Below are 17,482 nucleotides of genomic sequence, written 5' to 3'. Positions count from 1 at the left end.
TTAAAAAGTAACGAAGTACAAGTAAAAGTACGTACTTTTTACTTGTTCCGGCGGTACAAGTAACGAAAGTAAAAGTACTGCCATATATGATGTTAGTGTTTTGAAATTTTTTTACAATGTGCCTTTATGTTGAAACATAAAATTTTCTAATTGATTCCAAATCTTTTATTTCATATTTTAGTTCCATTATACGCAAAAAGTTTCTTTTCACCTATTTTTAATAATTTCTTTCTATTCTTTCATATAATAAATTTTACTATATAATTAAACGAAAAAGAGAAAAAAGATCTATATTAATAACGCTTTTCCGTATTTAGTCTCTCATTAGTTTAAAAGTATTAAGGGTGTAAGTGATTCATGTTAATACGTTGCAAATTCATCCTTTAAAAAAGACAAGAACAAGAAAAATTATGAGAAATTAAAATATCTGAAATAAATCTGAATTTACTTTACCAAATGAACTTTTATCTTCAAAAACACGCGATATCCATCTGGAATTAATATCAAAGCATTTCATAGAACTTAAATTAAACATATAGCCAAACGATTACAAAGAACTTCATAATTTCAACTAAAAACTATTAAGAAAACGATAAACTATATATATATATGTCTAGTAGTTAAGGATTTCGCCGTAGTGTGGCGCTGAAAACGTTATGACCATTGCCATTTTGTCGCATATTAATAAAAAAATCGCCCTCTACATGCTCTAGTGAAAACTCTGAGCATATATCTCTGTGGAATAGAGAAAACGAACGATTTCACACATTCATTCTCTTTGCTTACACAACTCAAAAATAGCAGATGTTTTGCTTGACATTATATTAAAGCCAACAAATAATGCGCACACTAAGAGATATATTATGATATATTTTATTATTCAAACTAATATTAAATTAGTTAATCTCTATTCTATGAGGCAGTAACCTTGCCCCAGTTTTTTTTTTACCGTACCTATAAATATTAAAAAACGCGCAGTAAATACATTTTTTTACTAATGAGAACCATAACTTAGCCGACATCAATCTTCTCTCCAAAGACATCTTCTCTCCAAATATTTGATAAAGCAGTTTAATTTTTATATATAGATTAATTTTTTAAAAAATCTGGCGAGTTGAAAAACTATGGCAAAAAATGAGAAAATTCCATTTTTTAAATATCTGTACCAGACGATATAGCAGTTATTTTTGAATAATTTTTTAGGAATAGGGGGTAAAATTGTCGTAGCATAAACAGTTTAGGAATTATAAGAAAAATACACAGACAGATTCTTAATTTTACTATTATAGAGGTAATATCTCATTCTTTCCATAATCTTAAAATTCCTGGATTTCGAAATTATCACCTCCTAAATTATATATTTTGTTCTCAGCAATAGAATTGGAAATTTTCATCGATATGGTGAATCGTCCAGAGGCAAAAGATTTCCCAGACGACTTCTATCTTCCCAAATTTAATTTCCTAGGATCTTCAACTACCCAACTTGTTATCCATTCTCCTTATCTCTCTGCTAGTCCTTATACTGATGGACAATCTTTCCTAGGAGGGAAAAAGTACAAAGTAAGAGTTAGAAAAGTAAGTAAGTTCAATAAAAAAAAGCATTCAATAAATAATTGTCATATATGAAACATAAAATACACGATGATGTAAATTATTTGTGAAAATTGAAAACGATTTTTTTTAAACTATTGATACTTTAGTCCTAAATTATAATACTTGAAAATGATCTACTGTGACGCCACTATAAAGTTTTTTCAGTGTTTCTTCCCAGCACTAACAGGTAACGGTTAGCTGATACAATAGATTTGAGTAGCTGACGCTCTACGGTTTCTTTGTGATTTAAAATTTTCAAAATGTGTGTTTTTTAGTGAAAAAATTGTTCCTGTCACATTTTTATTCACACCTATTTCTTTCATTATGTTATATGATTTATTCTACTCTAAACAATAACTCTTAGACGTATTTATTCTTCAATCAAGTTTATATGGCTTATCAAGCATATTAGAATGTATTAATGAAATAAATTTAAGATCAATAAATTAGAACATGTTGAATTCAAAATAGCCATTGTTTAAAAAAATTAAAACATAACTAAGAAAATACAAATATTCTACGATCATACTAAGTATGTTAGATGTAAGATTAGATGTATATGCATGTGCATTTATTTCGAACAATTGAGCCTTTATTACTAGCATTTTATTATATTGTACCAAACAAAGATATATAAATGTGTTTTAAGGGTCTATACTGTCCCTATATTGCTTACACTGAGGGAGAATAAGTTGGGAAACAATTTATTTTCTCTTTTTTGTTACATGAGTTTTTTTAACAAATTTCAGATACTTTATAGCACTGATTTCAAATATGAAATTGGTTTTTGTTCCCAAGTTGCAGTTTTGTAAGGACATTTTTAGTCACTTTTTTGTCGAAATGAACAAGTTTAAAAATATTATGTATAACAGGGGGTCTAAACTTGTACATAAATACTCTCCCCTTGTCACGCGATGAGTCAACAGAAAAAAGTGCAATTTAAATTAAATCAACAACCGGTTACTTTTTCCAGCGTTTATTTTATTTTATTTTATTTATTTTTTTATCGATTTATTTGAAAATTAACTCATTAAATTTAACTAAATCTTGTTACTAATTAATAAAGTTCCTGAAAGTCAGTCTATTTAACTAAATTTTGTAGCATATTTATTTTATTTTTATTGGTGAATTTACTTTTCACATCCCCGTAGATAATTTATAATATATTTTTTTTTAAATATAGTATAAGTCAAGCAAAAAAAATTGCAAATCGTGGCTTTTACTTTTACTTTACTTTACAGCCAGATACATCCCTGAACCATAGAACGTTCTGCCCTTTTTCAGTTTGTTTGGATGTGCTGGAAAGCACGTAAAAGGTAAAAATCAATCAAAGACCAATAACCAAAGCAGGTGTAAGTTTACTAAAAAACTGTTTGAAAATCAGAAAAAAAGTACTGAGAAAATTAATTGATTGAATTGAATTAATTAATAAATGAGATAATTCATGAAAAAAAACGTGTATTGTCTTACACGATACAGAAATATACTGTAATTAAATAATTGATAATTACAAAATATAAAAGGATTTCGAGATTTCTTTTTAAAATAAATAAGTTTAAAAAAATATTTAAATGCAAAGAACCAAGTCACTGACTCATTAGGTTTGAAGAAAAAGTGGCCAATAAGTTATAGGAATATGCCGGATATTAACTGAAAACTTACATTTTCAGGTCTAAGGGGGCCACATAAATGTTTGGACTAACTTCCAGGGATTTAGAGCGCATTATCGGGATTAAAGTAATAAAGCGGCCAAATGTCATACCCGCTAGAGGTGCTTCTGTGTTATAGTTGTTTCTTCCTATGCTTCTGAGCAGGTCATAATAGGGAAGCACCCCTAGCCAAGGAAATTTCCGGGTATGTGTTCCTTCGCAATTTTAATCCTGATTATGTACCTTAACTACCCTAGAAGTTAGTCGCAGCATTTAAACTCCACGCAGTTATATATAACATTTTTAAAATTGTATATTTAGACAAAAAATAACTTTAAAATGTCCTTTAAAAAATATGTAACTTTACTATTAAAACTGATTTGTAATTTGAAATCATCCCACCCGAATTAGGCACGATCAGATATTTGTATAAATGCAAAAAAAAATCTGCTCCCCTTTGTTTATTTTATCATTCTCCGCCGTACTTAATTTAAAGAACCTAGCTTCAGAGGCTTGAGACTGGATTAACTTCGCCCTCCTGCTTTCCTTTGAATCGAGGTGAATAATTTTTCCTTAAGATATGATCAGGACAAATACTAAGTAGCACTTCACTTTCCTCCATATTGTTCTTTCCAGAAACCTTATTGATCAAACTTTCATCTTTAAGTAGTTTGTAACAGAAAATCAAGTTACAGACCATCTGCTTTTTTTTAACTCGAAGATAACAGCAAAGAAATGAGTTAACTCAGACATAATCAGTCATGTTTTTACCGCTGTTGAACTTATAGATGAAATTCTATTTTATAGAAGAACTCAATATTAGTTTTAAGAAGTCACTTTTCTTGTAAGCAAATTCAATAAGTTTCATTTTGTACAAAAGACATTGCAGATTTTTCTCAGAATCACCCTCGATTCTTGCTCACCCTGCTTCAGTACGGCCTTTATTCTTGTTGACTTTCATCGCGCTATAATGTTTCTACTCTGATATAAATACTTCTCCGCTTCAGGATAGTACTTTCGTGAGCCGATTGTATCTCGCTGATCTCCACCAAAGGATTCTTCTGTAGGTATTGTGTTTCATAACAGTCTACAACACGTAATTACAGTCAAGCGAGTATAACTAGATTAAAATCCCTACTGACAACATGTCTACGAAATACTTTCAAGGTTTAACTGCACTTCTGTCAATAACTTGACAAATTTTATTGCAATTTACAAAACAGATAGAGCTTCTATTTTTTTTCACAATTTTGTTTCGTATAGAATTTTCCATTACATTTCATAAAGCTTTCTTCTATTATTAAGCTCGTGACGCAACTATTTGACCACTGTACTAGTTTGCCGAAAATGATTTGTGGGATTAAGCTAATCTTCCTAATATGCTAAAAGCTAGTTTAAAATATATCAAAAAATAAGAATGTGTAATTTTTTTTTCCTTATTTTAATGTCAAACTATTTTTACGGAAAAAAAATAAGTCTTTTTCTAATTGCTTCAATATTTTATTTAAGAATGAAAAGCATCTTCTTCCTCCACCGTATCAAACTAACTGCACTGATTACGTTTCACTCTGGAAACAGAGAGGGGGATATGGGCCTCTTAACCAAATGGTAAGTAAATCGACATTTGACATACTTATTTAGCACCTATGTCATTCATGTCACTCGTTCACGTACGCATGTTCTACGAAAGCTCTATACAGAAAGGAAATTAATTGTTTCTAGTTTCTACACTGCACAGGTTTTGAGCACATTGGTGCACAGGTTTTGAGTGCAAGATGCAAAGTTAGAATGATTGATCTCTCTAGTGCATGGAACTTTTATTTTCGAAAATTTTACGTAATAACTACTCTAATCAGAACTTACGTACATAAGCATACAGTATGCTGCAAAAAAACTCTAAATATTTTTGTTAAAAAATTAAATAGTAAATTTTCTTAACTCAACGCAGATTAAAACCAGAGACTTTCGGTGCATTGATCTTTTGTTTGCGAGATTATTGTGTAGTAACTTGTGAGATTAGAACCTACGTACGTGAACGTGTAGTGTACTACATTAAAATTCAAAATCTTTCTAATATCGTATACTATACTACGTCAAAATTTTAAATCTTTCTAATAAGAAATTAACTAGTAGATTCTCTTAACTTCGATCCAGAGTCTTTGAAAGATATGGATCTTTTATTACGAGATTATTATGTAGTAACTTCTCAGTTTAGAACCTATACGTACGTGAAAGTGTAGTGTACTAACAGAAAATTCTAAATTTTTTAGTAAAAAATTAACTAGTAGATTCTTTTAACTCAGCTCAGCTTAAAACCAGATACAATGCGGTGTATAGATCTTTTTTTTTTTACAAATTTGTTTGCATAGTTACAGCATATTTTATTTCAAAATACATATTTGTACGGTCTATTATATCTGAAGACTTTCCACGCATGTGTGCATTCGCCAAAAGTCCTTCAGTTTTTGTTTCAAAATAGCATTGATATAAGAGAGGCTATTTTGAGCGATTTATTTTGGCAGTGCGCTCGTACGTGTCTTCCATATTCAGAAAGTGCACATTTCAGGTAATCATTTCTGAAGTAAAATCGTGGTTTTAGGTAGGTTGTTTTTTCGTGGTTTATGTAGGTAGTTTGGTAGGTTATTTGGTAGTTTTTTCTTTTGGAAAAGAAAACTATCTGTTAAGAAATAAAGTTTAATACAACAAAAAATAGGAAGAAGAAAAAACAAGATAATGAAAAATTATAATTCATGCTTGATATTAACCAATAGAATTCTAATAAAATTCTTATAAAAGAATCACAGATGATAAAAGAATGAGACAGGTGGACCGTCTGTAATTGAATCATTCTTTTAAGACAATTTTATAAACTTGCATTTCATCCCCTTGTTCCTAAGAGTTAAAAATAAAATTGGAACTGAGAATATTAGATTACATTGCAACATGTAGAAAACATTAGGGTTAATTTTTTTCTCTTCTTTTTTAAACTATAAACCTTAACGTTTTAACCTCCACACACAAATGTCTTTTCGAAATTAAAATTTTGTTAAAGATGAATAACTGCACCTTAGTATTTCATAAATACCTTTATAAATAGTTTTGTGATAGTTTTTTGTATACTAGTTAATGAATTCCAACATTAGAGATGAATTTTTTTATAACTAAGTTAACCACATAAAATTAATTTATTTAGATGGCAATAGAAGAATGCAAATTTAATCAAAGCATTGAGGAGCTAGGATGTGTTCCTTTTACCGTTGATTATCCTCATAATGACACAGTATGCAGATATTGCAAAGACTGTTTAAGTAAGTATATTGGTCGGATTATAAAAACAAATATCATTTTATCAATTGAGCAATGGTGACATTTGTGGAAAAAAGGCAAAGTTAGCTCATAACTTGCAAATCTAAAGAATCGTTTTATTTATCAACGTATACGATGCACTCATATCGTGTGCTCACGCTTGCCGTTAAAACGGCAGGTTTATCAGCTCGGTGGCATGACTCGAAAATAGTATATTTCTAAAACCATTTTTACATCATTATGAGAAATAAATTGCTATGCTATTAAAATATTGCTCAAACTGGCGTAGAAGTTGCAGTCAGTAAATGCTTATCTGCAAAATATGGAGAAGAATGAAGAAGTTCTAAAACTTTGCTACCACCATTTGTGCAGCACGTGATCAAGCATTATCATGCAATAAGATAGGAATCGATCTTTCACACAATCTAGGCCGTTTTTTAACAAATTTTTGCATCGTTTCTTCCAGTCATTTACAGTGTATTTATGCTGGCAGGTTTCCGGTATCACGATTTGATTTTTGGATTAGCGTTTATGGATTTGCCAGGTTTCATGAGTTGCAGTGAATCATAACTCCACAGCAAAGTCTGTGGTGTAGTTGTTATCTGAATTTGGCGTAGAAAAACTCTTGAAATTGCGCGTTATTTCAAATTAATACCGAATCTAGCTTTCATACGCACTTTAATAGGTGTAATTAAATCTTAACAACGATAATTGATAAAGTTTTGCACAAGATGTGATGTTTTCACTACATTCAAGGTTGGCAACAGACCGAAGGATGTTTTGTTGTCGTTTTTAAGTGTTCAGTTAAATTTCGGAAAATAAAGTTAAATTGCAATTTTATTTCAGTTAAAAGTGAAATATGGTTGACAACAGACTGAATCTACGTATAATAAAGGAGTTTATTTAATCATGAGCATTACTTTTGAAGATAAGTTTGGATCTACGATGGCGGATATCGAAACCGAACTAGCCTTAGCTATCGACCCCAGTACCTAATGGAGAGTCAGTTGCACGATAATAATCGTTTATTTGCTAAGTAATTTCAATCTTTTGGTCAGATTGATTTGTCAAAGCAATCACAGCCTATTTAATACCGAAGTTTCAATTCTCTTTACGGTATGAGTGAAAATATTGAGATTGTGATCAATTATTTACCATGTAATTTCAATCTTCTTACCAGATTGAATAAACATATTGATAATATGAACAGTTATGAAAAGGATGAGTGTTTTTAATTCCATAATAAATATATTCATGTTCTTATAACAAGATTTACTTACATCTGTCAATCGTATTAAACAATTTTATTACAAATAGCTTCTCTTCATTTCAGTTTTGTTAAGCCTAGTTCGAATTCCTAATGATATTCTCTGTGCTGCCTGTATGTTTGATTACGAACTAATTTTATGTTAAAAGATATTGTATCTATGCATTCTTGCTAATATCGTAAAAATAACTTTATTAACTCTTATGAGTATCATATCTTACAGTAATTATTAATCTTAGTGATATTGAAAAACAAAATTGGTGGCGGCTACTTTGCCCCAAGCAGGGAAAAAGAACAATATAGTACTTCACTTTATCAGGAGCTATCCATTGTTCTTGGAACAGTGAAACACTGCTTTGGTGTAAAGTATAGTTGCCATCATTTTTCATGTGGAGGTACACAATTCTTTTTACAGTGTAGGTACTCTGCTGTAGTTCAGAACCAACTTTGACTTTGCTATTTATTTTTGATTCTGGATGATCATGTGGCTAATATGTGAGGTTAGATTTACTTGTGTGAAATTTAGCGAGCCAGTTTGATTGATGTCTCTTGTGTGTAATAACACATGTGTGTAATAGCTAAGTACACTCTTTCGAACGCTCTAATTCCATGATAAAACTCGTAATTTATAATAGTGCAAATTTCCGACCCATCCATTTAAACAGAAAGTTTTCAATATTTTTTCGAGCTTAGGATAGTTTTTTAAATGATTAATATATGCAACTTTCTAGCAAATATTAAGCTTCTAAAACTAACAATATGATTAACTGCGAATTTCATCCTTGACAACCTGATGTATTATCATTTTTTATGTTGTTAAAAAAGTACTGCAACACCCTTGCATCATCTCATGCTGAAGTTCTCGGTTATAGCAATAACGAATCAAAAGCAATAACGAAAGTTCAGTTTCATCCTTATTTAGAGCTCATGACCGAACCCATGGCCGAAAATTAAGGTCATAAGAACCTATTCCAGCTATTCGGGTCTTATGAACCTATTATGAACCGTTTCTTACTCCAAAGCAAGTCATAATAGAGAATCGCTCCTAGCCAAGTACGACAACATTACTATGCTGTTTTAATCTGGATGATGTGGTCTAACTCCCCTAAAAGTTAGTCGCAACAATATCGCTACCGTCTGTTATATATAAAGCTTTTTAAACTTAAACAGTTTTCGAAAAAGTAAACTACAAATGTCATTTGAAAAAATTGTAGTTTTATGAAAATATTAGTATGAATGCAATGAGCAATTCATTTTATCTGATATGAAATTTCTACATAACAGTTTTCAGTTATATTGTTAAAAACAATTCATGATATCTTCTTTCGATTATAACTTTTTTTTAATGATTCCTATGAATACAATTTTAAACATTCGGTAAATTAATTTGACAAACATTTATATTTCAATAGATCAAACTAGGATTGGAAAAAACTGCACAGATTTGTTAAGAACGTATAATCAGCCTTGCGAGTAAGTACAATGCAGAATTCTATTCTGATCTCCGTAATTTCCAAAATTTACACTTATGTTCAGAATTGATAATTGCTTTAGACTTATCTATTTCCACGACAAATTTTCATCTTAGCCCTTAGTGGGTGCCAAACACTTAGTCGAGCCAAACTTTTATTCTATTCGCAAAGTGGAGACCAGCTTTATTTCTTTTTTTCCTCAAATTGAAAATACCGAAATGTTTAAAGGTAAAAATTATAGATAAGAAAATTAAATCATAGCTTTAAAAAAAGTGGTTTTACTGTGAATTTGACGTCTTACTAAGCATCGAACTGGAAATAAATAAAATAGTTGTTACGCTTCTGAATTGGAAATATAATTACTAACAAACTGCCTAGTACTTTGGAACATTGAAACTGTAGTAGAAAAATGTAGCATAGGAGGTAAAAAATGTAGTATATGTGATATCCGAATCAAAAGAATACACATATGATAGCGTTAAAAATAAAAATACTGAATAGTGATTGCACAGCTATCATTCAGGGTTATAAAGGATTGTTAGCTCAGTCACGACCATATATGGCAGTGCTTTTACTTTCGTTACTTGTAACGCCGGTACAAGTAAAAAGTGCGTACTTTTACTTGTACTTTCGTTACTTTTTTAGGGAAAAAGTACAAGTATTTGTAAGGGAATTGTAAGTATAGTAAGTAAGTTAATAAGTTATAGTACGCATCTTTACAAAACTCCATATATATATATATATATAGTAATTATTGTCCATATAATAAATTATTTACAAAATATTTACTTTCTCGTGAATTATCACGTCTTTTCGATACATTTCTAAAAAAGATTGGTTGATCTGATGTTTTACATTTGTCCTTATTTCTAACAAATGAAATTTGTATGCTTCANTATATATATATATTTATATTTCATGTAAAATTACGAAATTTCAAACAAAATAAAATGTGTAAGAATTGCTGCTGAAGTGCTTTCACAAATTCATCGATATCTTCTCTATTCTTCCATTATTTTTTCGAGCTTTCTTGTAATTCTTGAAAAGAGAGCTTTTAATAAGGATGATTGTCTCTAAGAAGTCGAATACTGCAACCAATGAGATTCCGATGCAAATTCCAACATGACTTCCAATATAACTGAAAAGCTTCTACACTTTAAACGGGAAAATTTACGGTGAAATATCGCCATATGTTGAGTTAGGTTTCACTCTCTCTCTCTCTCTCTATATATATATATATATATAAAATTAATGTGCAATATATATGCTATCACAGCTAGCTTCGTGTTTAAATACTTTGACCTTTTAAAATTGTCATTCCTGAAAGTGAAAAAGCAGTCTTTTGATCTTGTTTTGACTGCAACTATCATTGTGAGTGGAGTGTTCTCCAGAATTGTGTGTCCAGATTATTCATCTTCTGAAAATTGCCTGTGATAAAGGATGACATGAATAGCAAAGGTTTTGATTACCGGTAGTTTTCATCTCAAGAAAAAGTTTCAGAATGGTAAAAAGTGGGCTTTGAAATTCTGTAAACCAAGTATAATGAATGTATACGATTTTAAGAAAAATAATTCATCCAACCTTCAAATGTGTGAAGGCTTTAATTATTCTGACATCCGTGAACAGGCTATTTTAACACCTGAATCTTATTTTAACACCTGAATCTTATTTTAACACCTGAATCTTATCTTGACACCTGAATCCTTATCTTTGTAACAATCTGAATGTGAATGATAGTTATGGCGGCATACTTCTACAAACACTAAAACGTCCTTCGTTGTTAAATTCAAACTAATAACGTAACAGAAAAGAAACCAGGGATTTTAAATTTTTTAAAGCTGAAAACATCATGACAATCACCAGCGACAGAGGAATTTATGGCATACATGAGCTCAAATGTCGAAAGGAAAGCATATCAATTTTGAATCGATATCCAATCATAAAAAAATTATGTGTGAAATTATAATACTGCAGTACCTTCTAGTGCTCCCGTGGAGCGCTTATTCAGCGTGGCTTAGCACGTTCTGAGAAATTCTCGCAGCAGACTCAGTGACACCACTTTCGAAATGCAATTATTTTGCAAAATGAATAAAAATATTAATTAGCAAATTATTTTCATTCATTTTTGAGTTTTATGCATTTATTTGATACATTTTAAATAAAAAATTTTGGATTTTGTTATTACGTTTTCCAATTTTCTTTTCGAACTCACTAATATGTTTTTGTCTTAATACATTATTTACTAAATACATTTTTACCTAGTACATTTTTTACTAAAATTATGTTTATGCCCGACCTTGTCAAACAACACCCAGTCAGATCTCTAAGAACTTCAGAACTATTTGTGCTATTGAAAACTATTATAATTACCATTTTAACTCTTGAAAACTCGAAGGTATTAATTTAGCCGCTGGTACTAAAATTTGTTTACAAACTTTAATTATTCCATTAGGCAGAAATGTTCGGAAAATGATTTTCTCGCATGACTTCCTGTTTCAACTTATACTGCACACTCAATTATTTTTTACTAGCTCAAAGATCACAAGGCTAACTGAAACTCAGTGTTTGCTTTGTTTATGTTTGTGCTTTTAAAACGCGTTTCTATAGAGTAAAATGGTAATTTAATAAATAAAAATAATAAGCTAAAAATTAAAATCAATAGATAAAATTTCTTTTTCGTGCAAATCCGTAAAAAGTTTGATATTAAAGTTACATTTGATTTTAAAATTATATTATACGATTATATTATAAAATTGTATTATAATATTCTTCCGAATCTAAAAATAAATTCATGTCCATAACTTTCAAAATTAAAAATAATTAAATAAATAACAACAATTTTGCAAAAACATTAAAGAACATAAGAATATTATTCAAAAAAATTTTAGGTTACTTTGAATTTTCGATTTCCTAGAAATGTACTTTTAAATCATTACTTTTTTGTCTAGTACTTGTACTTTTATATGTACTTTTTACTCGTTACTTTTTAAAATAAGAACTTTTTACTTTTTACTCGTTACTTTTTTTAAAAATACTTGTACTTCTACTCGTTACTTTTTAGAAGTAACATTGCCATATATGGTCACGACAGACTACCTATAACCAATTAACAGAATCAAATGAGAGTATATAAACTGAATGCTAAGTTGAGCTAAAAAGGCTGCATCCAGAACAGAAAAGATAGAAATAATATGTTTTCGAGGCAGAAGATGATTTTACCATTCCTTTACACATATCAAACAATGTGCGACATAGATATCGGAAGTTTACCTGCTTGCATTAAACCATTTCAAATATAAGGAAGTCGAAAAGTTCAGAACAAAGGTACATTGGTAAATGCACATTGGTGAAATTTTAGTGGCTATGTGTGTGTGTAATTTAGTGGTCTCTTCGATTACCTCGAAACATCTCATTAACATTAATAATAAATTCATGGGAGATCATGTGAATCGCTTACCATTTTCTTTTTTTAAAAATATCCTGCATCGATATTCGCCTTTAACGAAAGCTTTCGTACAATATGTTCTCAAACGCTTGTCATAGACAGTGTTTGCCGTAGACAGCATGCTTTCATATAAAAATGTTTACATAACGTTCACCGTTTACCACGGAAAATTATGGTAATGAGCATTGTTCTATTCTGCTCGAATCGTCACAGCTTTCTTGCATTTCAAATACTTTATTGCAAACAGGTTAGTTAGAATCGACTCGTGGCACTCTCTGTACCCCAATTTATATCCTAAAAAGTGGCGCTTCTAAAGCTGCTGTATTCCTGATGCAATCCAGCGCGTCAACTTTCTATTTTGGTAATCCTGATAACTTTTTATTCCAAAAATAAAGTTCTTTTTCCTATGAATGCATTTGGTTAAGACTTTTCACTTTCCTCATTATTTTTTAACTGATAAAAAAATTCCATTAATTTCAGAAATTACAAAATGCATTAATTTTGCTCATTCATTAATTTTGCTTTAAAGAATTTGAAAAATGATAGTTTAGGAATGATTGAAATGGCGTTATCACTGTCAAGGACTTTATAAATCCATTACTCGTTTATTGTTTCATAAAAACTAAAAATAGTTCTAGACTGAAAGTTCATTTTTGGTTTATTAATTTCTCATTTAAATTATTAAATCATATGTATATTTCGGAGATATTACCTGGGTTTCGTAGCAATCCTACTAACAGAATGGTAAAAGGATTAAACTTTTGTCAACGGAACAAGTATTATTAATATACCTCACCGCAACTGTTAACTAAAGTACTCTTTTGATGGAGTAGTTAGACAAAATTTCTACAATTCTTGAATTTTTTTTTCATTTACGTAATTGTGTTTTTTACATCATTGTCAATCGAAAATTTTATTCATCTTGTATTTATTTTCAACATTTTTCTACTTTCAGAAACATTCAATATAGTATGAATACGGAAGAAAAAATCGTGTACAGTGTATTTGAAACTGTAAGTCATTTTATCTAAAGATCCTCTTTGATTTGACGCGAACGTTTTCAAGGTTCACAACAATATTGTACATAACATTATAAATAGACTCTTAAGAGATTTATTGTGTATCTATAATTACACAAATAGGGGGTTAAATGAAAAAAAACAATTCTACAAAAATACAATCCAAAATTCAAATGAAAAATACATTACGAACACTCATGGGAATCTGCATAACTACTCATAAGAATATATAAACACGATATATTTGAATAAGAACATATACAAGAGTGGGCTTGTTCAGCGACACAAAGCGTTTTAGAGCTCGTTCCAATATTTATTGTGTTTCTAAGGAAAAACTCACCACAAGCTCAACTAGCTCAAAATAAAACTGAACATTTCACCACTAAAACTCTCCAAAAAATTAAAAATACGCAAATGCTATGATAATCGATATTAAAAAAATGCTAAATATAGGGTCTGCTACGTTACACGGAGCTATGGGAGAAGCTCCAAATTTCTTCAACTTATGAGAAGTTCATAGTTTACTGGTTAACTGTTGTTAATCATTTAAACGTTGAGACGTAAATATTCTTTCATCATCATCATAGTTAGCCAGACAGCTTAAAGTGAGCTAATGCCTTCCTCTGAAGATATCACCATAACGACTTCTAATTTATCTTTGATCTCCAAGTCTTTTCATTAATTGCAAGAAAATCAGACTCCACCAAGTGAGCCCTTCTCAGCCGTGGCCTTCCCCGCTTTCTTGTTCAAGTGTGTCTAAAAAGCAGTATCTTTTTTATTGTATTGGCATCACTCATTCGTATCACGTGGGTCATTCAATTAATTCTATTTATTTTTATGTATTTAATAATATTTTTTTTCTAATGCCCACCTGTGTTAACATTCGACAATTCAGGCATTTACAGGGCGATTATGTTGGCCTCTCCTTCATGGGCATCATATTAGGTGGGCCAACGTCGCTCCCACAGTGAGGACAGATAGTAAAGAGAAGGAAAGAACATCCATGCCTTGCCCGGGATTCGAACCCAGAACTTTTCTGATGCAAAGACAGTTCCCTGCCCCCTACACAGGCCGGTCGGCTGTATTTAATAATATCGGGTTGTTTATAAATGTTGTACAGTTCAAAGTTAAATCTCCTTCTCTAGTTATTGTTATACACCAATAAGAATACTCCGCAAAATCTTTCTCTCAAATATTGTGATACAATTTCCTCCAGTTTCGTCATTGTCCAAGCTTCAGAAGTATATGTCAAGACTGGCCTGACAAGAGTTTTGTAGATTAAGAACTTTGTTTTTCTAGAAAGAAGCCTAGATTTAAAAAAATCTTCTCAGCCCATAGACATGCCAGATCGAATCTATCTTTGCCAGATAGATTCGATTTTTTATTTCAGGAGTCATTCTGTTGTCAATAGTAATAATTAACTCTAAATAAATAAAACTCCTTACTGTTTCAAATCCATTAGAATCTAGGGGTCTCGAACTCTGTTTCTTGAGAATAAGATATATATTGTTTTCTCTACATTTATGTCTAAGCCCATTTGTCCTGCAGCCAACTCAAGGGATATTATTTTTATTTGATAATTCTCTTATCAACAATTTGAATATTTCTAACAGAAAATTTAACTGCAATAAGGAAATTAAAATATTAAAGAATCATACAATACAATTCAAGATTTTTACAAACTTAAGAAATATTACTGAGTGTGATTTGATCTCTCTATTTAAAATGCATCTATTAAATTCTAAATGCATATTTTATTTTGATGAAAAAGTAATAAAAATACTGTCGGCGGAGCGTTAGAAAATATTTTATAATAAAATAAAAAGTTTGTTTCCAAGACCTTTAACTCTGCACAAAATCGTTTAATAAGAAGAAAAATAAAAGGAAAGAATAACCCCACTCTTCTCTTAAGATGAAAACTGATTAGACTTTTCAGCTCGTTTTCGAACGCCTTTGTCAGAACAGTCTGGAGCAGGTACCAGAAAATCCGCGTCGGGGAACTGACCCACTATCAAAATTTGAATGAGTTTTTCGTCAATTTTTTTCGGTTACCAATTTCCACTACCAATCACGTAATCAAATGTTTGCGTGAATAACTATAACGCAAATTACTACCCTGACAATGCTTTTCCATCATGGGTCTTCTTCGAAGGCTCTATATTCACATAAAATAACACTTTCAAGAAATATAATGATACTTTTTATAACTATTGCTAAGTTTGAAAAAGCTATATTCATAGTTATTAGGTTTTACTTATGTTTAGCACGCGCTCTCTACGCTTATTACGAAAATGACTTAAAATGTCAATATGGAGAAAAAATATTAAACGTTTTGAGAAAATTAAAATTGTTTCAAATTGAGTTTTTCAATGGGTGAAAACTTATTCCAATGTTTCGTTGCCTGGGCTTATTAAAATTATCTAAAATGGAGAATTATTCTGTGATTTTATTTAATTTCTTCTAAGAGAAAAAAAATTGCCATTTTCATATTTGAACTACATTTAATGATTCTGAATCCCAGATTAAATCTTTAAAGCAAAATAGTATACGCAGTTTAAATTTATAGCTTTGTTTCGAATATTAAGACAATTAAATTTTGTCTTTTTTTATTTTCATTTGTTAAAAAAGATCAATGAAAAACACCATTAAACAATGCTATCATCACCTTCCTATTTGGTCACTTAAATATTGGCAATTCCATGATTTTTGTCATTTGAGTGTATTATAATGTATATAAAGTTAATATTTTAAATATGAATGAAGCAAGTAATGCTGTCAATAGATTTAACAAATTATTCTCGTTTTTTGTTTCAGAAAACTCGGACTATGCGAAGACCTACGGTAAGAATTTATTTACATTTACATGAAATAATATATCATTAATTATCTATCATTATTTTACCAAACTAACTTGAAATGGTTCCAAACCTTCTCATTCGATTTGGTTATCAAAGGCCGGTCCAAATCAACACCAGTCATTTTAAAAACAGAAGATAATTTAGTTCAATCTTGAGGTAAAAGAGGGAATGGAACTTCGAGATTTTGTACCCTCTGTCTTTTACAAGTGAAGCAGTGTTTAATGGCGGAGCGAATAGTTTTCCTTCCTTTGATGATCCAAAATCTTTCTCTAAAAATTGTTAAGAGAATAGAAGCTCCAGCATGCTTATTTACTAAGTGTTCCTGTTCAATGAGTCGTTTGACGACTAAATGCTTCGATGGAATTATTAAAGGAGCTACAAATTCAGGTGTTTCATCATCGTTAGCGAGTCTAGATTTTAGTCGAAGCATATCATCATGATCTTTAAAAATCTGAAAGTTTTTATTAAGATAAGATTTTTTACCTTCTTCGTCATTGAAACACTCTTTTTGCATTGAATGTAGTAGTGTCGTTGGAGAATTTATCATTTCTTCTGGTGTTAGGTCTGTATGATTCCTTAAATTTTTATTTTTCGGATGAAAGCGTAGCATCCATGACTATTCTATCTCTGACTATTCTTGAAAACTTTGAAATTCTTTTAGCCAAGCTTAGAAATTCTTTTTTTTCCAGTTTCAACGACTGTAAATCAATTTTTAACGTGTCATGGTCTTTGTTCCATACTAAGCCTAGGACATGCGTTCCAGAGTTTGAAAGGGAGTCATCAGAGGGTACATTGCTTTCCCACCCTCTAAGTTCAAACTGGCTCTCTTTCATAATTTCTGTTGCCGTCTTCATAAAATTTTCCAATTCTGGC

General features: G+C 30.5%; 2 protein-coding genes across 2 annotated transcripts; one reads left to right on the top strand and one right to left on the bottom strand.

Annotated features, from left to right (window-relative positions):
* Positions 1–1,164: 1,164 nt before the first annotated feature.
* Positions 1,165–16,634, top strand: LOC139425822 (uncharacterized). Its single transcript, XM_071181791.1, has 6 exons — positions 1,165–1,575; positions 4,752–4,850; positions 6,436–6,550; positions 9,228–9,288; positions 13,688–13,745; positions 16,566–16,634. Exons 1-6 carry the CDS (start codon positions 1,399–1,401, stop codon positions 16,632–16,634), a joined length of 579 nt encoding a protein of 192 aa, XP_071037892.1. The 5' UTR covers positions 1,165–1,398.
* Positions 16,635–16,754: 120 nt separating this feature from the next.
* Positions 16,755–17,156, bottom strand: LOC139425821 (uncharacterized). Its single transcript, XM_071181790.1, has one exon. The coding sequence runs from the start codon at positions 17,154–17,156 to the stop codon at positions 16,755–16,757; it is 402 nt and encodes a 133-aa protein (XP_071037891.1).
* Between the last annotated feature and the right edge of the window lie 326 nt (positions 17,157–17,482).

The sequence above is a fragment of the Parasteatoda tepidariorum genome, chromosome 6, assembly GCF_043381705.1.
Source record: "Parasteatoda tepidariorum isolate YZ-2023 chromosome 6, CAS_Ptep_4.0, whole genome shotgun sequence".
Lineage (NCBI taxonomy): Eukaryota > Metazoa > Arthropoda > Arachnida > Araneae > Theridiidae > Parasteatoda > Parasteatoda tepidariorum.
Note: the sequence above shows the minus strand (reverse complement) of the source record. Positions and strands in the feature narration are given on the sequence as shown.